Source organism: Poecilia latipinna, unplaced genomic scaffold, assembly GCF_001443285.1.
Source record: "Poecilia latipinna isolate Pla-1442-1.1 unplaced genomic scaffold, P_latipinna-1.0 Scaffold535, whole genome shotgun sequence".
Classification (NCBI taxonomy): Eukaryota; Metazoa; Chordata; class Actinopteri; order Cyprinodontiformes; family Poeciliidae; genus Poecilia; species Poecilia latipinna.
In genome coordinates, this window is record NW_015113151.1 from 47170 (window position 1) to 70594 (window position 23425).

General features: G+C 39.1%; 1 protein-coding gene across 10 annotated transcripts in view; it reads left to right on the plus strand.

The window, feature by feature from the left end:
* adgrl3.1 (adhesion G protein-coupled receptor L3.1) overlaps nt 1-23425 on the plus strand; it is a 161497-nt gene that overhangs the window by 40419 nt on the left and 97653 nt on the right. For all 10 annotated transcript variants that reach the window (XM_015040981.1, XM_015040986.1, XM_015040987.1 and 7 more), the window contains exons 4-6: nt 10038-10147; nt 19804-19818; nt 21199-21987. In XM_015040981.1, coding sequence (XP_014896467.1) covers nt 10038-10147; nt 19804-19818; nt 21199-21987 — 914 coding nt within the window. The remainder of the gene's footprint in view (nt 1-10037; nt 10148-19803; nt 19819-21198; nt 21988-23425) is intronic.

Here is a 23425-nt window from a genome sequence, read left to right on the forward strand (position 1 = left end):
CCATGTCATAATATTATAAATCAGTTTTGTGTGTGTTCACTGATATAAGAGATAATAATTGATAAACATACCGAGCTGAGTGTGTTTCTTAGAAATTGTGTGGAACACCTTTTCCTGAGTTCACCTTTGCAAACACAATGTTTCTAGCTGGATATTTAGAGAAATCCAACCTTTAATTTGAGGATATAGATGCAATTGTGGGGGGAAAAAATCCTTAGAGGATGAAAATGTTGAGCAGAATAATTTTGGTAGTTAGAATTTAGCAAATTTAGCTGTACAAGTACATTTAAAAACACTAATTCAAATTTTTTTACTAAGTTTTTAAAGTGTCTCTTAATTGTTAATCTTGCATAATTTACTAATAAAAAAATGTTAATCAAAATGAACCCAATTAAAATGTATTCAGTTCATCACAGCAATTTTATTGCATCAGATTTTCTTTTTTTTTTTTTTTTTTTTGAGTGGATTGTCCTAAATGTTTTTAATTCTTCAGTACAAAGAAATGAGGCTGGCTTTACTAGGCTGACTGCAGATTGATGGATTAGACTGAAAATCGAAGTTTAACTTACAATTCTTGTTCGCCTGACTTGAGTGATCGCTGATCATCTCTGCAGCAGCCCTTTTTAGTTGCTCACATCTTCCAAATGGCAGTTCATTTTGGATCCTGTCATGCATGAAACTCGACAGGCCAGGGAGGTGTTGCTGGTTGGTTTTACACACCCCACAAACCATCCAGCAAGCAATCCATGTGATATAGTCACTGTGTGTGCGTACATGCATTTCAGGGCATGAAAAGCTTTTTTTTTTTTTTAAATAAAGAAAAGAAATCTAACAAAAAGAAAACATGTGACAGATGTAAGAAGGTGGCCTCCTCCAGCCAAATATTAATAATATAACACATTTCAAAGTTTTCCCTGTTGGGAAAACAACATTATTTTACCTGTGGTTTGTCTGACAGGCTGACAGAGACACATTCAGTGAGCTCCACACTCTGTGTTGGTGTTGCTCTCACTTGTGTGTGTGTGTGTGTGTGCGCCGTGTTGGAGGGGGTAGGAAGACAAAAAGTGAGACAGATCTGTCATTTCTTCATCAGTAGAGTGTGGTTGGTCTGGTACAGGTGTGATGCATCTGCTTCCATACATCCCGCAAGGTAGACATATACACAGACGTGTACAAACACACCGGCTCCCTTGGTTTGCTCCCTATCTCTCCCTTCTGTCAATCACAAACCCTGCATCAATCTTCAATTACTTACGACATTCCTTGTCTATCTCTCTCTCCCCGCTGCTCCTCTCCTTCCACTTCCTGTTCTCAATGCGCTTCCATCACTTCAGTTGTCCATCTCCGAAGAGCCCTTCTGAATATGTGTCTATAACCACATCAGGGTCCAATAAGACAGAATTGAGGTCAGTAGTGGAGGAATCTCATGTGTGTAGTGTATAGAGGATGGAGAGGGGGAGACAGTGGCTTTTTCTCCTGTAGCAAGATATTGTAACTCTTTCTGCTGTCAAATGACTTTCCTCAGCTCCCGCTGGGCATAAGGAGCCCTGAGTCGTCACCTCTTCCCTTTTGTTCTCCTCTCATTTATGGCATCCTTGATTTGGGATTTATCAATTTATTGAATAAATTTGTCTCTACATAAGAGACTGTATTAAATTTTGCTTAGAATAAAATGTTATGTATCATTATAGTGCTACACAAATTGTCATTTTATGGATGCATTTTGGATGTGAATGTAATGTTTTTATGAGCTATTTTATTTAATAGTTTCTGCTTTACTTTTCTCACAGTAATTTGCGTCCCGGCACATTACTCTGGAAGTAACAAATAAATTATTTGGAATATATGCTGTATATAGCATAATCTCTAATGCGTTCTTAATTAAAGAGTAGACACTCTTGGTTGCAAGGCAAACATATTTATATGCTTTCCCATCATGCTCTGACAGCGACTGCTTTAAACTCCTCTTTGAATCTTTTCAGATCATTTCCCCCTATGTCGAGCCTTCTAAAATGTGCTCTTGCATAATTCCCCACATACCATGCCCTGTAAAAATATGCATGCCGTTTTTCTTTTTTCAGTTTTTTTTTCCTCATATTTGGTCATATTTGATAGACTAATACAGGTTAGTAGGTTATTTTGAAAAGTGTTGTCAAAACAATTTCGAGGTCATGGATTTTTTTCCACACTTTTCCTTGTGGCACGCTCCACTCCATTGTATTTCATTGTGCCTTAACGTGATGGAGCAGCTCCAAGTAGTCCATAAATGTGAAGTGGAAGAACAGTGTAGAACCATCTCCCACAACAAGTGCTTCTCTAGGTCTCTTGGGATACGTCTCTTGCAGCTTCTTTTCAAATAGCTCGAGATCAGTCTGAATTGAAACCAACTGTAGTCAGCAGATTTCAAGCACCATCGAAGATGTTCAGTTGGATGTAGGCCTGGACTTTGATGAGGTAGTTAAAAAAGAAAAATTGTGTCTAAACCATTTCCATTTGAGTACTGCTACTTTGCTAGGGTGTAATTTTAGAATCGCCATAGTGCTGGACAGATAACATCATGTAGTCTTACTACAATCTTGAATTATAACACTGAATTTTCGTCCTACGTAATCATGCAAACGATTTTTTTTTCTTTGAATTTGCCAACAAATATACCATTGTTAAAATTTCGCCTGCAAAAAAAATTGCCTTCAAATGTGGTGACCTTTTGTGTGACTCAAGCCAAAGCAATCAGTCAAGTCAAGCATCTGTTAGCCAATCAAATTTGATCAGGTTTCAAACAGTTAGCTGGTTCGCACAGCTAGACATTAAGAGACACACCTCTGGCCCAGACCAATGAAGCGAAATTTGAAAGGCTAAAAGCTACTGGACTCCATCTAGTGCCGATGGCTGTAGCCTGGGTCACCAGAAGGTCACAACCTGGTTCCTGAATTTATGCAAGTAAAAAGGTTTATTTTGTAGCTTAGAATTTTTGCAGATGAAATTTTTAATGCTAATATAAAGCAAACATAAGTTATATATGCAATTTCACTGGATAAACATTTTGTGTGTAAAACCAGTCTGATTCTAATGAGACTATATTTCTTCCATAAGTTTATGAGCAAATCTGTTTTCTGGATGTCTCTTTGCAGCGTGGGAGAAAAAAAAAAAAGCAAGAAAAAGTCGGTGACATTCACACAAGGAATCTATATTGCATGTTCAGAACATTACACAACTCTCTAAGGGAGGCCCACCCAGAGATTTCTCTGTGTTCTCCACCATCCGTGTTCCTGATGGCGTGAAAAGAGGAGCCAAAAGATTGTTCAGCAATACAGTAATGGAACATATTACACAATCAAATATAGTTTATGGTTATGAATATATATTTTTTTTACATTTTCCACCCTGTAGCTTCCACATTGACTACTAAAGATAAGCAACAAACTATCTGCAACAAGCACTAGCAGGCACAAAAAATGGCCGGATGGATTATAATGTCATTTTCATTTTTATTTAATTAAACGAGAATCTCTTTATGCTGTTATACACTGCAGTTTGGCATCACGTTTGTCTTGGATTTGCACCCAGGATAAAACATGTTTCCATGTCTGAGATTATTCTAAATAGTGACTTGCAATAGTGTTTATGCCCAAAATAAAAATCTGAAATATGTGATATGGAAAACGATTCAACTTCGTTGAATAAATACTTTGGAGAATCACTTTTCAATGTAACAGATTTTCTTCCACAGTTGCCTCTGTATTTAGCTCCATCCATCAACCCATAAACTCTGTGCAGTTGCTTTGTCCCTGCTGAAAACAAACATCTCCACTCCATGATGCTACCACCTCCATGTTTCACAATGCGGATGATGCTGTGTTCAGGGTGATGACATTTACAGAACAGCTGTACTTATACTCAGAGTAAATTACACACTTGTGGACTCATTTTATTAATTAATTTACATCAAAAGGCAATTAGTTGCTCTTATATTGTCTTATTTAAGTGGCCTAATAAAAGGACCACTTTAGTTTTTACTTTTAAAATTGTTCAACAACCATAAAAGGTTTTTCTTCTTGTTTTGGAACGGGCTATTTGCTGTTTTGTCTAAGAAAAAAAACAATGCAGCAAGTAGTATGTATGCATTTAAGTATGTCAAATAAATACATTTTTGGTTTCATTGTTTAAAAGTTAAATGTCAAGTTTATGTCTTCCAAGATTAGATCCAGTTGTCCGAATATTTTTATGTGTATGCATGTAGAATAAAATTACTTGTTCAGTTTTCAGACTTACAGATGACATAGCGCACTCATCACAAACTAATGACTAATTAATCACTGCATTATGTATTTAAAGGTAGTTTTACTGACTTCTACTGAAGTCATGTTCGCACAGTTCCATCTTAGTGTTCACAGACTTTTTCCAAAAACAACAAAGGAGAAACATTTAATAGCAGCGTACACAGTGTTCACAATAATAAACAATGAAAGCCTTTGGGTTGTTTGTGTGGAAATTTAACAAAATAACTTAAGAGAGGTCTATTCCAGAAGGCTTTGGATGCGTTGTGTGTGCTCACACTCTTGGGGACGACGACTCTGGGAGGGAATCCGTATTGGTCTGACGCGAATACAGCTTTCAGTCTTTCATTTTGGTCCTCACACTTAACTTTCAGAAACTTCTCGCAAGTCATCAGGATTCGTTTTACATCTTACTTGTCCTGTAATTACATATGATTGTCCTTTTTTTCTTTTAACGCTTTCACGTGCGCAGGCTGCCACACAAACACAATGCCCTCTCTGTGTTGTATATCTGCTCGCAGGTTGACATTTGCTCAGACACAGATGTTGCCACACGCACGGGCTCAGTCCGCCGCTGACAGCCTCGTCAAATCAGTGACATGGTCCTTTATATTCGCACAGATGATTGAAAGGGAGAGGAAGGCATGAAGAGAAAGGAGTTGTGCCGAAACATCAGAGACAATAACGGCAGCAGCAGCAGCACCAACTGCNGANACACAGCCTCCTTATTCCCCGCTCGCCACAGCTCAACTTTGCTAGTGAATGGTTTGTTTGTGTGAAAAAAAAAAAAAGAAAAAAAAAAACAAGGCAAGTCCGTATCCAGGGCACAGCCTTCTTTGATGTGGTCATGCTAATTAACATAAAAGAGGAAAAGACAAAGGAATAAAATAAAAAAGAACTGTGTTGACAATAGGTTGTAAAGGTGTATGGGGTTGTGCATGGATGATCTGTGCATCTATTTGATGTGTGGAATATGAAAATTGTGAGTTTTTGCTGATGTTTTGGTGTTCTGCTTGACTGAAGGATAGGCAGATTTTTTTTTGTAAGAAAAAAAAACAGAAGGCGATGGAGGTACTGGGGACATAAGGGAGTCATTTTTGGATGTGAATCAGGGTACTGGCTCCGTTAGCGCGGTGACGTCAGCTTGGGCTTTACTGAGGATGGAGGGATTGTGAGAGAAACAGAGGGAGGCTGAAGATGACGCCCTGAGGGAGTCAGGGATCAGAAAGGTATTAAGGCAACGGAGAGAGAAAGAAGAAGAAGGCAGAGAACGGAGGCAGCAATAAGAGGCCTACCACATATATCGGTGTGTGTGTGATTTCGGAAACTGCAGCTAAGTGGGTTTAGGACAGATAAACAGAGAAAAGAATGATAGTCGGAACAACAGACAAAGAAGGAGGAACTGAGAGGAATAATTCCTAGACGGGAAGGATGAAGACAAAGGCAGAAAAAAATTGGTTTATTATCTTGGCTTAGAAAGTGTGTGGAGAAGAAGGAATGAAAGGTGCTGCAGACAGAAATAGACGGAGTGAGAGAGGAGTGATTGGGAAAAGATACAGCACACAAGGGATTTTGTCAAATCTTTGCTCCCTGCCCTTTATTTAGTCAATAACCTTCAGTGCTTTGTGAGTCTGCCATGAAACCTTTTTTGCAGTGTCATAAAGCAGAAATATGTGCACAAAAATGCACAGCTTCCGTTAGTGCATGGCCTATTTTTTAATTTTTTAGTGAAAATGTTCATGTCCGCATAAATCCAGTCATTTACTTTTCTTGTAGCAAACTGAAATGAGCAGTTGACAAGATTTTAAACATGAAAACACAAGAAAAAAAAAATGGCAATAGCTAAAAGGGATGTAATCTTAGATTCGGTTTTCAGGCACACTTTTGCTTTGTCTCGTTCTGGTGTAGACCAGATGCAAATCAAAGTATTAAATTCTCCTTTCTGTGTTCCCCCCGACCAAAAAAACTAATGTTTTGTGAATGTCACAGTTTGCTACAGCTCCCCCGCCCCTCTCTATAAATGTTACAATTGGTGGTGTGGACACTCTCTATACCAAACAGAACAAAGATGTGAAGAGGGTTTTTATGAACAGAGGTGGTTTATCCAAAAAAACTAAGGTGGAATTTCCACAATGAATAAAACGGTCTTCATGAAGGTTGTACTAAGCCAATTCTGTCGGATCCTTGCTTTTCAGACGGAATATTCCCTCCCCCTTCTATAATAACAAGACATTACTTTTACAAAGCAGCTGACTTCCTCTGTGCTGTCAGTGTTCACATCCCCTCTCCTTAAAGATTTAGTACGGAAATAATTAATATCAATCCCGTTCCTGTAGGAGGAAACGCACTCCTACTCCTACTACTACTTGTCAGCAGGTGAAATGACATCAAAAGCAGCAGATGGATTGTTTTTTTTTTTTAGTTCATGATGGGAAAGATGCGAGATCATTAAACGGCATTTTGTGCTCTGATTCACCACCGTGTCCCAGGTATTTGTGTTCATCTGTGGGAGTTGTGAGCAAACTTGTGGCAGCATGTCACTTTTATACCATTCCCACTCCTCACTCCACAAGTTGCACTGGTGACAGGTGACCGATGATGAAGCCACCGGGGCAAGAAATTAAAAAGCACAGAGGCGAGAAAAAAAAGAAGAGAGAGAGAGAGAGAGAGGAGGGACATGTATTGTTATTAGAATATGACAGACGTGGCAACACATGCAGTCTGAACCTTTTAAACTCTAGTAACCCTTCAATTGACCACTGACAAACTGGTCAGCAGGAAGCGCCACGAACGTGACGGCAAATAGTCCGCAGCCAATGTTCGTTTTCTCACACATGCATGTTGCACTGGAAATCAAATTATCTCTCATGCATATTTCATTATTCTAATTGTTGAATGATACTATGAAAAAAGGAGACCTGAGGGATCCAACATGCTCATTAAAAAAAAAATCTCAATGGGAGAGTCTGACTGCTTCTAATGTAAATGTCGTCTGTTTGACAGGTGTGCACAGAGGGAAAGCAAGATCAGTTTAACTAATTGAAAGGGAATATTCAGAGGAAAAAAAATATATAGTTAATAACCCATCTTAAAATATTCCCTTTCTTCTCATATCTCCCCCCTTTGTCCTCTCTACATAACGTATTCTTCATGCGTGTTATTTCAATAATTCATTTAAATCAAGGAGTACCATTGAGATAAAGTGGCACTTCAGTGTGAAGAGCATTTTAATGTTATAACGTATATCTGTCGTGATAAATTATGGGCACCAGCAGGCCCCCCTATAAATCACCTTTGCTTGCGTGGCTTGTTTAATTACACCTACTCATAAATCTGATGTGTGCATTTTTATCACTGCCCACCTTATTGTACATGCTTATAAACATGCACACAGAGAAAGTGTGCTGTCTTACATTACCTGCTTTATTAGGAGTGAGAAATACTTACATTTTGTGTGTCAAAGGAGAGACCCCCCCCCTTACCCCTCTTGGTGATTAGAATTAATTATCCAGAGTCTGGGTCAAAACACTTTTAAAGGCAGGTTATTGTTCTTGCTGCTGAACACACACATGCACACACACACACACGCTTAGACACACTCTTGTCGTGTCCTTGTGAACAGCTCTTCAGCAACCATTGTGGGCCATCTTGCGTACAAGTGAACTCAATAATTTCATTACTATAGTGTCTGCTTCACAAGTACCAGTAAGCGTGTGTGTGGTCTGCTACATTTAAAACATAAAGAGGCCTTAAACAGAAACGACACCTGAATGTCGGGGGTGGGCGATGAATGCAGAGAAGTGCATCATGAAATTGTATGCGTCTGAGCAGATGTGGCTTTTACTGACAGAGGAAGAATGAAACTAAATGTTACCCGTATACACTCAGCTTTACAAGGTACAAACTGGAAGACGTATATCACAATAAAAGGAGAGTAAAATAAATGTAAAAAAGTAAATATAGAAATAAAAACAAAAGGCAAATATCCCAAACCACTAAATGCAGTCAAACACAAACATTTTGGTCCGCATGCAGTGAGGTTATGTGTGAGGACAGCTAACCCTGCCCATCACTCTGAACACACCATCCCAGCAATGACACATGCTCATGGCAACATCAGGCTTTGGCAATGCCCTTCCTAATGGGCCCACTAGATGAATACTTCAAAATAAAGTAAATTATGAACGGAACATAATTATCTGTGCCTTAAGTTCCTTTTTAAGAAAATTATTCTAATGTCTTTTATCAGTCCTTGTCTTTAGTTTGTATGAAATGTGGAATGTGGTCGTACGTTGTATTTTGCATTAGTCGAGTTGTCTAATATTGTTTTTCTATTATTTATTTAGTTCAGGCTTTTCTTCTGTGTTTGATGGTTTTGTGTACGTTTGTATTTTGTTTAACTCCCACAAAACAAAACAAAACAAAACAAAAAAAAAAAAAACCTAGTTATTGGTTAAATTGTTTGATTAAATGATTCGCTGACTGATTGAAAACTGAAACAAAGGACCGTCTTACTAGAGTGATAAGAAGAGTATGGAAAAGTTATGTTTAGATTGAGCTCCATTGATTACCAGTTATGTTTTTTTTTACAATTTATTATCATGGTTTTAACTTCCAAAGCTTTGAATGACTTCCTGAGCATATTTGTGACATTATAAAAATATATACATAAAACCTCAAATTATCCAAACAGAAACTGATGGTATATAATTTTTCATGTTGCCTTTGCTATCCTTGTCAGTCATATATTTCATGTCTCTGATGTATTTACATGATTTCACTGTGAACATTGTATTTTTTTTAATTATTATTATTTTGTGAAAGGTGCTATATATGAACTCTCCTTACTTTTAGAATTTTACTTGATTGGTGACAGGTGTGGAAAACAACAGCTGTTCCAGCGTACATTTGAGAGACGTTTCTTTAGATTTTGCATATTTATAAAATCTGTTCAAAAAGACACAAACATGGCATTTATTTGAGAACAGAGAATTAGACGGAAGTGTGCATGTTTCAGCTACACAGACATGGAATATTAAATTTGGTTTGGCAAAGGTGTTAGTAGTAGTTTGTGTTTCAGTGAAAGCTATCACTTCTTCTGTCACTGACACTTTCTGCACACTGTTGTTCCACAAATCCAACTTTTTCTTGGTAAAACTGGGATAGTAACTGCGTACTGACACACTGAAAAACACATGCAGCACTGTGTCTTTCCATTCCTTCTTTGCACTATTCAGAGACACAGGAGTTGCTATGGCTATAGGAGCATTTGATTACACTGAAACTTCACCTTCTACCTTGCTCATTAAAACTGACCTTGGTGATTTTCTTTAATAACTATACCAGATGGTTGGGCTACTAAGAGTAGCTCAAATCAGCCTGTGTGAAATGAACACGGGAGATTAGAGTTGGATGAATCATTTGAGACTGCAACATACTTCAATATATCAAGTTTCTTTGTTTTGGAGTTATTTGGCTTAAGTTTAATTATCCAACCTATAATTTACATATTGTTCAATTTCTTCATTTCCATAAATTGCTGTTGTTTTTAAAAAAAAACAAAAACACTTTTCTTATAACGGCTACTAAATGTATCTCATTGTTCTTGTGAAAAATATTATTAAGCAGCTGTGGGCCTAACGTTACATCGCTGTGGTCCTACTGTGTTACATCATCTATTGTGCAGCTCCGTGTTCAGAATTCTAAAACATAAACTGGTTAGCTGTATTTTTTAACTTTCCACTCATGTTTGTCTTACAGATGCAACAACCGTACACAGTGTGCCGTGGTGGCAGGGCCTGATGTTTTCCCTGATCCGTGTCCGGGGACATACAAATACCTGGAGGTTCAATATGAATGTGTTCCCTACAGTAAGTAGCAAAATCTCATATATTGTTTATTTCCTGTCCTAAAATGAGTCACGTATGCTGGACTACCATGCATTTCATTGATTGCTTACTCCCACACCTCGTTCTGTATGTTTTATACACTTAAATATTCTTTAAGGACCATTTTCACAAGTTATGAAATAATGGTAATTATCTGTTTTTATTAGTGGTGAAAATGATCACAATTCTGACTGCCGCTTACATTTCTTTTGCTTTTTACATTTTTATCCTAAATTTTCATTTTGAGTTTTTTGTTCATTCTTGTAATTTAACTTTGTAGATGCAATATGTTGCATTGATCTAATTCATACAAACATATATTTTTATTCTGAGGTTAAATGTCTCCATCCTGAGTGAGGCCAGATGAAGGAGACTAAACAGAGACGCTGTGAACATGTGGTAAATGACCATGAGGTTTCTTTAATAATTTCACACTTTTTTCCCCTCGCAATTTCCTAAAATATATCCAAAATCTGGGTTACCCCTCCAAGCTTAATGAATGCAAAGGGGATCATCATGGAGACTTAGCGGATTAAAGACATCTTTTTGTCCTTGATGTTTATTTTACACTCTCTCAGTGAGGAGGGTTTGTCCGTAAGCTTTGGCAAAATGCTTTCTCTGCATCCGCTTTACTAGAAAGCTAAATCTTATAATTTTCCAATATGTGCTGCCGTTTTGCGGTTACTGTTCAGAAACAGAAACGGCTACCTATTATTATAGCTTGTTCAGCTGTTTTTTGTTTGTCCATATACCTAAATTAAAAGTGTATATTTTTATGAGATAAAAAGTAAGAAATAGGAATACATGATGTAAAACTTTTCCCTTATATTTGACGTACTTTGATGACAATTAAATTGCCTGTATAGGAGCCTTTCTTTAGCCAGCCACGTAGCAGTAACAAGTGGTAGAAGGACAGCTGTCATAGTCATATGATAGTATGATAGTCATATGATAGTCAGAAGTGTCCAAAATGTCCAGCCTCTCTGGGAGAAATGGAAAACTTGAATGGTTTGAAACCATAACTTCCTAAAAACTTGGAATACCTCTCATTGGTTTATGCTTTCTGTATTATACCAGCTACTGTGGCAGCAAACAGAAATTTATAATGTGAAAAGTTATATTGGTCCATAACAAGTATATAGGTCTTAACACTTTGTTAGATTTTGGAATAAATACTAAGATGACGGCCAACCAAAAAAGTGGGTTGCACAGGGGGAATAGGTGCTCTTCATTTTGTCTCTGCTTTGTTGTGCTTTTAAAAACGATGATCTTTTCATCCCCAACTTTTTCTGGCACAATCATTTCATACCAGGGCAGCCAGATCAGATGTGTTTTGTCATTTCAAAAATACGCCTCCTATACCATCTATTGTGTGATGCACACAGTGTCCCATGTTAGGCGGCTAATCTTCCAAGCCCCAGGTGCTGAACAGTCTTTGTCGAAACTGCTCTATTCAGAACGATCAATGATTACTGCTCAGAACTAGTAATTTGATGTGCCCTGGCGCTCTTCACAAGATGCGTCCAGTGAGTTTTGAAGGCACCCACTGACAATTGTCAATTTACATGTTGCACTTTAGCTGTCCTGTTATTGCCAAGTTATGGCAAAGCTAATTAACCAGGCTGACTCATTGGAAGGACATTTTTGAGCTGATTAGAAAAAGATCCTGCTTCAGATATTTCCACCAGTAAACTTGGCTTGATGCACCATGAGTAAAACTTTTCTTTCACACCATTCTCATCGCTTAAAGCATTTTTAATACGATGGGAAATACAAGGCCAGGTTTTTTTTTTTTTTTTTTTTTTTCATCTGTATGAAAGATTGGATAAGTTAGGGCTACCCCGCACCCACCTATTGCTGCACATTGATTGTCAGCTGGCTTAAAGAAAGCTATTGCACCATATTTTCAAAGTAAGCTCTTCAAATCTTCTATAGCTGTTTTCTTTCCAGGGGGGATTCCTACTTAAGAGTTGAAATAAAACTAATAAATAAATGTTGGGCATAAGATTTCGGCAACTGAATTAGTCAACATAATGTACACTGATGTTTCTATCTCAGTCAGAAGCTGGTAGATCATGTTAAATATTTTTTATTTGACATTTTCTACCTGAGTTTTTGTAAACCTGCTGTATTTTTATTTGAGGTTTACATACATCGAGACATTTGCATCATCCCAAGCCTAAGCTAAACTGACTGTTGAAAAGAAATTGTAACTTTTTCCAAAATTGCGAACACTTTTAAAGTCCTTGTCTCACAGCCATCTTACAGTCTTGGCACTACAGTCCACACAGACAGCCAAGGTGATCTCCCACACTGAAGCATTCAATTATGTCGAGCTAAACGGCTCTTGCCTGGCATCTAGAATGACCGGCAGATTAAATAATAGGACTATCAGAGCCCTCTCTGGAGCAGATGGAAACACAACCTGATACCTGCCTAATGCCCCGCCAAGCATGTGCGCACACACATCTGCTTCACGCCCATGCGCACACCGGCGTCTGTGGGCTTTTAGCCTTCTTTCAGTCATTCTGGACTTATCTTGGGCGTTCCCGCTTTTGAAAAAAAATAAATAAATAAAGTAACCGCCTGGCAAACATACTTAGTTAATGGGTTTCTCGCAGTAAAGACCGGCAGAGTAAGATCAATCGGAGATGAGTTACGCTCTGATCTGATGAACAGTCGGTCAGTGTGGGTACAATTTCTCTCTGCAAAAATAGGCAGCATATGATACAAAGTCATTAGAGAGCTCGGCTGACAGATAGAGGGGTCGTAGTGAGAGAGATGAAGAAACGGCCTGCGAAAGGACTGTGAAGGAGAGAGTTGTTGTCGACAGCGCATTAGCATCTTCAGCTCTCTGTCTAAAGTGCTCAGTCTGGATCAGGTAGCACCGTGATACATTGCATTGCTCCTGGGGGTGTGTTTAGCCTGGAGAAATGTTTACAACATCACAAAGAAAGAATCATGTTGTTTAAAGATTAAGTAAGTCTTTGGGTGCCGGGAGTCCACATTTCAGATGTTTCTGTCGGAGAACACCTCAACCTTTACATGGCAGAGAGCCGTGGTATTGCATTCCTCAAATATTTATGAAATCAATTTTCTTTGAAAGGTGTAATAATGTGGAAATCTTGGAACAAGCTGACATTCAGGCTGGAGCTTCAGCTGTCAACCATCATGCAGCACGCATAAAGCAGGAAATCAATTCTGTCAGCGGCGGTTGCTGCCAGATATATGTTTTGTAAGACATTAAGTGGGGAAAAATCTCCAAATTGGTGCCATGCATCAAACTGATTCAATAGAGATGGCTTATTTTGTGAAATGCATGACAGTGCGCTCAGGCTGTTGACTTTTCAAAAAAGAGCACAAGGTTCAACTTTAGTAAATCATTATTATGTTGGAAGGCAAGTTCAGCTATAGCTCAATCAAATGAGTGCAACATCAGGGGATATCCATAACTCTTAGTGCGTCTCCCCGGACGGTAGGCACACTGGTGGCGCTGTGTAAACATCTGACTCACCTAGCAATCATCTCTGAGGGCGACCGTTGCTAATCACAAACTAAGTGTGCAGAAAGAAAATGAGCCAAACTCCAGAGAGACACAACTTCCCACTGCAGATGCACTTTTCCCTCACAACTGCCAGTCAGGCGGAGTTGTTTCCAACTGCACAGATAGAGTAAACAATCCTCAAAGTGGGTTGTAAAACAGGCAATTCAATTATGTTCGGTTCAGTTTTCAGTGAAATGATGCACCTTCATCCCCCTCCTCTTTATTCCATCAACATTTTTTGGCTGGTGCTACCTTCATCGCTCCTCATCTCTGCAGGTTTTTGGCTGTTTTCCAAATCTACAATCGAGTGCCGTCTCTTTTTTTCCCCCTCTCCGGCTCACCGTGGTACGAGTGTGTGGTGGTCGTGTGCCAAACTAGCCAGCTAGCTTCTGCAGTAATTAGCCACCTGTGTATACTCGCTCATAGCACTGCAGGCGTACTATAAATATCCATACATCCATTAGCACAGTGCTGCACAAAGTGCTTCACCAAGGCAACTGTTATACATGGATGGGTCTGATCTTAGAAAACAACAAAATGATGATTGGTGTAGCCTTAGTCATATTGATCCTTTAACACTGAATATATTAGGTTATATAACTAAGAAAATAAATTATTTGCCTTTTATCTCAAGCAGATTCTAAATTAAGTGGAAATTATTTTACATATTATATAATATATATGTAGGTATTATTAAGGCAAATCTGATAAATTTGGCATTAACTCTGACTGCCAGATGAGGCATATGGCAAGGGCTTTGATCCTTTGAATTTGTTGAATATGCATCAACAGGTTGGATGCAGTAAAATCAAAAGAAGTTTGAGGGGAATTTGCAAAAAACAAAAAACAAAAAACAAAACAAACAAAAAAAAAATCTGTGAGGAGATGAAGCAACAAGGGAGACTTTCGAGGAAAACTGGTAAAAATTAATTTAAGACTTAGTTTCTCAGTTACAGAATAACATTTATTGGACAATTCCTCTATCTGACTTTATGTTTTGCTGTAAATGTTGCATTACAAAATGTTGCTGCTGCTCCCATATTCATATTTCACATTTTGAAAGACAAATGGACAACTCACGTGAATTCCCCCTTTGAAAGGGTCACCTGGCTTCCATGTCTTATTACCCAGCTGTACTTCTAGTGGAAACTGTTCTTGGTAGTGGAACAAAAAGGTTACACCGCTTGATGGTATCTTTAAAATAGGAGAGGACACATGGGCCATGTCTATCCATTTCCTCATCTTCATTCAGCATACCGTTGTTCTATCCACTGCTGTTATAAAGCAATTAGGAATTATTAATCAGGAAAGCCAGTGATACGTTATGCAATACCCATGCAGTCTATTTAAAACAATAGAACTTGGCTCACTAGGAAAGCTAATTAAAAGATAAAATCAACCTTCTTGTCTGGCCAATTAAGGACTTCTGTCGGGTTGGACCTTTGGAATAACTTCATCATGATGACACTAGGTGAGCTGTGTGTGTGTGTGTGTGTGTATGTGTTGTCCTGGAAACAGTCACTCACCGTTAGGATTGCTTGTTTAAGTGTGTGCGCATTTTGTTTGGGCAAAAACTGCAGTTGTTTCCTTGCAAAAGAAGAGAAGATGGGAAAGGAACCAAGAAAACAGAGGGAGAGATGGCGGCGCGACAGCTGAGACAGAGATAGAGGGAAATGGGTTAGACGAGGAACAGAGAGAACGAATTAACTGATAAAAGACGGCGCATGAGAGCTGGGTAGGGGGAAGCGGGGAGAGAGGTAAGTGCTGGAAATACATAGGAAGTAATGGAGAGAACGGACGAGGAGAAAAGCACGGAGTGAAATAATGAAACAGGATGGCAGGTGAGGATGCGAGGACAACGGGGTGGGAGAGGGTAGAATAATGGAGAAAGCAAAGCAGAAAATGGCCGTGTCCAGATATGACCTTGGGCCCGGGCCTTGGACTGATTGGAGATCAGCGATAATCGCTTTCAGGCTGCTGTCGCCACACATCCTCCACGCCTCACACGAATCCCACGCACATCGTCTCCGCTCTAAGACGAACACCTTCTCAATAAACCATACGTTTTCAATAAAAATGCTAATTATCGCTACACTGCAGCACAGTTAGGGTAGCACTGCTTGTGTCTCTCTGTGTGCACACAGGACAAAGCAGAAAAGAAGTGTGGGAATAGGGATGGCATCCACGACAGAGCCTTTCACCCAGGTTGAAAATATTGTAGTGCAGATTTTAGTGAACGAGAGGAGTTTTAATAAATGAGACACAAGACAGGTGACACATCCCTATTATTCTGCTAATGTTTTTTTAATATTCATTCATACCTTTGCTCAGAATAAATGAGCATGTTTTTATTCTGTAGCTGCGGAGGTACAGTAAATGATTCTGCAAATGATCTGCCAGTGATAGTGGATTGATAAAAACCTACCTCTTCCTCTGCAGGAATCAGTTCTGAATAATGTTAGGGAAGACACTGACAGACGCTGCTTTCTTGTTGACGTTCTCTTAGAATTAAGGACGTTTTCTTGCAAAGTTGTCACAGCTCTTTTTTTTTTCTCTCTCTCTCTCTCCCCTCATCTTCTTTTTAGCTACGCTCAGTAGCTAAATTAACAGCGGAGGAGAAAAATGTCTCATCTCTTTGCATCATCCTCCGTGCGCAGTCCCCCCTTGACAAAACCTTGAGATTTCAACAGATGTCTCGCTGACATATATTGTCGAATTTTGCGTACAGAAAAATGAACGGCTGTGATCTTATGAGAAAGCTTGATGTCTTACCCTCGTCCTAAAGATTAAAGCAAGAGACACCTGGAAAAAAAAATAAAAAAAAAATCTTGCAATAAGCTCCACAGCAGAGGCGTCCATTAATCTAGTGAAACACACAGCGGCGGTACAAATTGAATGGCATTTGTTTGACATTTTCTTTGCCATTTGGTATACTTGTTGTCCGCCACACTTTCATTTGAAATCTATTAGTTGCTGGCAACCTTGAACTCTGCATGTTTTTGCTTTGTGTATGGGAGGCTGCCTCAGAGCCTTTTGTAATTTGAAGGCCTTGTTCTTTCAATCCTCTGCCCCACAAAGTCTCCCTTTGCGTTGAATCAGTGGATTTAAATTAAAGGAATAATTTCGGATTTTTGAAGAGAGGTTCTGTTAAAAGGGTAAAATTCATAACTCTCTTTGCTTTCTCATTCAATGTGCACACATATTTGTGGGCTGAAGCTAACGCTGAAGAGAAGACCAAAGCAGACTTCTTCCTCATTTCAACTCTTTCAGCTTTGTTATAAGAATTACTAATGATTTTACTAATGCCGTTCTATTATTTTTAAACTCGTAATTTACGCAGTAGCTGGTAATTACATCAATGGAGCGCCAATGATTTTCCTATGTGAAAAACTTCAGAATGGAACATTGTAAAACGTTTCCACTCATTTCAACTGTCTGATGTAAGAACAAAGCAGTGGCAAAAATAATTATGGAGATTTCAAGTAAACACCATTTTGTGTTTACTTGAAATCTTGGCGACTCTTAGACTAGTTGTTAACTTAGTTTCAGGGACTGACTAATTTGAGCAACCAATGGAGCCACTGAGCAGGTCAAGCTTCAGGACAGAGTGAGACATTCAGCAGATTATGGGAAGGCTGCACATATTGGAACAAAATATGCTATTATGTTCTATCCTTTGGAACTTTCAGCTTTTGTCATAAAATGTGTTGGACTTTAAAATTTTATAAATCTTTGATTTAAAATAAGTTTTTGTAATATTTCCTATGCGAACCACAATTCAGCTTTGAATATGCAAAATTGCTTTGAATTTTGCATATTCAAAGCAAAATCCGGACCTGTGCATTTCTGCTTACGACCAAGAATCTGAACCTCTCTTCAAAAATCCTTAACTGTCCCTTTAAATTCACAGATAACAGTCCTTCTGTCACACACTCACACCCACCCTGCTACACAGACAGGCTATCTGCTTTCCTTCCCAGTTCTCACGAGGGAGGTGCCTGCATGTGGCGAACCATTTTATATCTTAACTCAAAACAACTCACAAACACACACGCACACATGCATGTGCACACTTGTGTTGGGTTTTGACATCAACACGATCTTCTTCCAGAGATTGCTTATTTATCTGGAGTTGTGCTAAGCTGCACCAGTTACCATGCATTTTTCATGAGCCAAGGATTTAATGGTTGCATGTGTGTGCGCGCGCGCTTGTGTGTGTGTGTGTGTGACATGCATGTGTGTTTGTCTTGTTCTTGGTGATGAGTTCAGGCATTGGTGTGTTGAAGAATTTATGCATGGAGAGAAATGTGGTGCATGTGCACTATATATAAACGTGTCATGCAGAAGTTTTGTGAAATGTTTTTTTTTTCCTTTGAGGACTCTCCCCTCCTTCTCTTCTCTCCTCCTTTCCTTTCTCATCTCAGGGGACTACTTCCATCCAGCAGGTCTCTAACAGTCTTGAAAGACACCGGGGCACAGCCTGCAGGATTAGGTTTTCTGCTATGTTCACATTCCACATGGGTTCCCCGGGGACCAAGGTGGAATGAAATTCATATGTTTAAGAGGTTTTCTTGCAAGTATGCACATTTCACTGCAGGGTGCTGTGAAGCTCTGCAGATTGAGCAGTGAAAGAGAATTGGAGTTATAGTATACCAAGATCTCATACTATGAGATCTTCCAATATTCAGAGATCACTGTTGGGTTGACATTTGCTCCTACCATTGGCCAAATAACAACACATTTATATTTAAAAAAAAAGGGGGGGATAAATCAGTTTGAACAGATGAAAGGGCAGCAATATGCTGTCTGGAATCTGTTCGATGCAGCTTTAACAATTATTAAGAATTACAGAGTTCGAAAAGAAAACATCTATTGGAAGTAGTCATTTGTGCATTTTCATTCACACAAATAACTAGAACAACTAAGAAAACTTTATCAATAAGAATTGGAAAAGGATGGAAAAAAACAACAAAAACAATGTCAATACAGTTAGTTCTGTGATTGTGTCCAGAGGAAACTTCTTACACTTTCATTGTCAATAGCTCTTTGCAAATTTTACAGCAAATGTGTTTAAAACAAAAGGTTTGTATATAGAAAAATATTTTTTATTTGTTAAAAAAATTACAAAGATAGAAAGAGAGCATTATACATGCTTTGTGACATTATTGGGCCTCCTTAGAATTATACAAGCTAAAAACTGCAGTGTGTAAACTGGTCAGACCTGGGCTGATTTTTCTTTTAAATTTTTAACAGTCTTTGATTTGTGAAAATTATTCTCATTTTGGATATTGATTAAATGTTGTCTTGCCTTTTATTTATTAACCCAAAATCAAGCATTGTCTCATCCTATGAGGTGGATGAATAATTACATCTCTAGTGTTGTGGTTAAAGCAAATCAGCTTCCACCTTCACACACACACACACAGATGCTTGCACACCCATACTCACAAAAATGACATGCCGTTCACAAATCACCAGCTGGGCCACTGTGGATCAGAAAGCACTATTATGTAGCACTTTTGGCTAGGCCACTGAAATGCAATTCCACTAATCACATCAATTTTCTAGTTTTCATTGCTCTGCTGTTATTAGCATACATTAAAGAGCTCATTATCTCAGGTCATTTTGTTTTGCTCTGTTTTGTTCTGCACAAAGGGGTGAGGCCACTAGGGGTACAGCAAAAACATTCCTGTGTTTTCCCCCATGTTGTGCCAAGCCAAGCAGGGGATACCTGCTTCATCCGGGTATCCCCTCTCCATCTTTGTGCGCATCTGTCTGCCATGTGCATCTCTGCTTCCCGTCTCCATATGCGTGTGCAACATATGCGAGATGCAATCTTGTCGGATAGCTTTCCTGTTGCAGTGCTGCCTCCTCAGACGCTTATGTAATGTTATTACCAATCACACATGGAGAGCATCCTGGCACTCTCACAAGGTTAGGATGAAATATGAGGACGATTATGGAGATCCAAGATTGTATTATCGTGATTTCCTTATTATTGCATCATTAATCTATTTTTGTCTCTTGTCTCTTTCTCTACCTTGTTCTCTGCATTTTTTTCCTTCTTCAAATCGTTTGCCTGTGGCTCATGCAGAAGTCGAACAAAAAGGTAAGTCAATCAAACACGTGCAAAATCAGGGTGTGGGTGTCACTTTTTGATCAAACTGAATGCGTTGTACTTTTGGCAAGACGACAGTTCCTTTAAAGATAGCCGTCTGTAGCAAAGCAGCATTTGGTGGAAAATTAGAAACACTGCATCTCATTAGACATATTCTTGAGTCGGATTATTCTATGCTATTGTGGGAAATGTCACTTCTCCATCTTGCCACTGGAGTACATTTTTATAATGAGCCATTGAGAAGAGAATTACATTGACATTTACTATTTCAAAAGCTGAACTGACGCCAATACTTTGAGAAGTCAGTGACTGTTCAATCAATATTCCCAGGCTTTCGTGTGAAATCTGGAATTGTTCTATCAAGAAGAATGGGAAAACCCCCATCTGCCACATCTGGCATGTCTGTATCTGCCGCGCTGATGTGACAGCATTCCAGTTAAATTACAAAAACCTCTATGATTGGTTGCAACGGCTTCCCAGAATTGACTCCATGTCCCACATCCCTCATAAAACATGACCTCAGTATTCCTCGACGGGAAGGCTGAGGATGGAATGGGAAAACAGTTATTGTAGCAACTGCAAAAACAGCAGACGATCAAAGATGTGCCCGCTTCTGAAACTGCCGCTGACTGACGGAAATAGAAAAGGAGAGAAGCGGAGGGCGCATTGTGAGGCTAATCAGGGCTTTAGGAGGGAGCGAGGAAGGGGGACCGAAGGAAAGAGCTGAAGTAGAACAAAGGGTGCTATTTTCTCTTTATCACATAACTGATACCAGAATGTAATACGTTGAAAGTAAGGGATGGTGCTGCTCTGCTTTAACAATGCAAGTATCATTCCCTTGCAATCAGTGCTGTTTTTTTTTTTTTGTTTGTTTTTTTTAACATGGACCATATGGCTCACCACTGAGCACAGCATGGTCCTGAGGGTGACAATTGGAAAAAAAAAAAAAAAAAAAAAGCTTTGTCAGTAGTGCAAAATGGTACCAAACAAATCAACTTTTGTAGTGTTTATGTTCACAATCGGTCACTGGTGAGGTGGGATTCGATGGGGAACTCCATGGGCCGCAGAAGTAGAGGGTTGTCCAGGGCACCAGTTATTCCAAGAACTTCCAAGTAATAATAGAATAGAATGGAATAGAATAATCCTTTACTAATCTCACAGTAAAGAAATTACCTTGTTACAGCAGCACAGTAACAAAATATACCCTTTTAACCCTCAAACAGGGTCGAAGCTGCTGTAACAGGCTGCCACTCTTATAGTGTCAATAATGGTGAAGAAAAACAGAGCACAAACTTTGTCAGGAAATGTTTGACACATATCACTGCGTGGGTGAGGCTTATGTAATGTGTAATTATCCTCATTTTTCCTCAGTATTTCTGTGTCCGGGCATTCTACGAGGAGTGTACCAAAGTGAACATCTCTTTGAGTCTGACCACCAGTCAGGTGCCTGGTGCAAAGATCCGCTTCAAGCCTCTGATAAGATATACTACATGCCCTGGACCCCGTACCGCACAGACACGCTAACTGAGTATTCGTCCAAAGAGGATTTCATTGCAGGCCGCCCCACCACCACATACAAACTGCCACACCGAGTAGATGGGACCGGTTTTGTGGTCTACGACGGTGCGCTGTTCTTTAACAAAGAGCGCACCCGCAACATCGTAAAGTTCGACCTTCGCACGCGGATCAAAAGCGGCGAGGCCATCATCGCCAACGCCAACTACCATGACACCTCTCCGTACCGTTGGGGGGGGAAGTCGGACATCGACCTTGCTGTGGATGAAAACGGGCTGTGGGTGATCTACGCAACAGAACAGAACAACGGACGCATCGTGGTGAGCCAGCTTAACCCTTACACCCTTCGCATCGAGGGCTCCTGGGACACCAGCTATGACAAGCGCTCTGCGTCCAACGCTTTCATGATCTGCGGCGTTCTGTACGTCGTTAAGACCGTGTACGAAGATGACGACAATGAGGGGACAGGAAACAAGATTGACTACATGTACAACACGGACAAAAGCAAAGAAACAACAGTTAATATACCATTCCCTAACTCCTACCAGTATATAGCTGCAGTGGATTACAACCCAAGAGACAACCTGCTGTATGTGTGGAATAACTACCACGTGGTCAAGTATTCACTGGACTTTGGCAACAATGGTAAGTTCAATGGAGGATGTCCCTCAATAACCGCATCTCTTCTTGTTTCTTCTGTCATTTTTGATTCCACATGAGGTATTTTATTGAGAAGTGCTTTTTCAGCTGTGGCATATGGAATGCTTATAGGCACTGATCTTCTTTCAGTACTTAATTCTGTGAAATTACTTGGAAAAAGTAGAAAAAAGTATTGCTCCATCTGTGCTGCCATGACTCTCACTTATGACTGTTTTTCACCTCCTCCCTGCAATCTACAGTGCACATGTTCTGAACTCAAAATACATCCCAATGACAAATAAATCAGCTCCAGTGTACCTTCACTGCTGCTCCCTGATATACTATTGGAACAGAGTTATCAGTCGTGTTGCTATTTCCAGAAATAAGAGACATCAAAAATCTACCTAGATCTCCGCCTTTAGAAGATTAGTGCTCAGACAGGGCTATGCTGAGCTTCAAACACCTTTCCACTCGCCAACTTTCTCTTCCCATGACCGTTGAGCATTCGTACAGAATGTAGCCCAGAACGTCTGCATGGAGGATGAACAGAAATATATGTGTATGATGAAAGATCTCGTAGCCTCTGCTAGACGTTCATTATAGTTTTCTTTAGCCCCATTCATATGAGTTTGCTATGACACACTGTCACTTTTTGCACTTTAAGAACTCTGTAAAGGTCTATCCAATATTATGAAAGCAGAACTTTGATATTTATTTTTTCAGTTCCAAAATAGCAGGGGAAATTGAAACACCACTATCTGCCAATTTAATTTATGACTGATGTTTAGTAAGTCTTCACCTATTATTTCACAAGATGACACAACTTGAATCACAATTTGAAACTCTGGAGCTTTTTGGTAAAATAAATAATTCAGACTCAACATTTTATTAGCCGCACTGCGTTTTACAAAACCACGCCCTCCTAGCCCCAGACTTTAATAAAGTTAGATTTGACTATTCCTCTTTGCACAATCTCCCCAGATAATTCACAAGTTTAGTGCAACAAGCCGGCTAGTGATTGCTTCAAATCTGGTATTTCAAATTAAGTATGTGGCCATGTACTTAACATAGTTTCTATTAATTTTTAAGATAAACAAGCCCACAGCAGTTGAGATCTATGACGGTTGATATCAGGTGCACATTTAAACATTCGGAGCCTCAGATATTTTTTTTTAATCCTGCCACCATCTTAATTACCATCACTCTGTGTGACATAAATGACAAATTGGTCTTAATCCAGATTTGTTTGCCAGATTTACAGTTGTGTTGAATTTAACACAAAGTTAGTTAGTAGTTGTTTGCTTGGGTCTGTCCTCCGACTTAAGATTTCAATTTAGTTGAAATGTTATTAATGAAGTTTTTTTTTTTTTTTTTTTTTTTTTTTTTTTTTTTTTCAAAAAAAATTTCCCCTTGTCATTTTTCATTTTTTCATTTTTTTTAACCT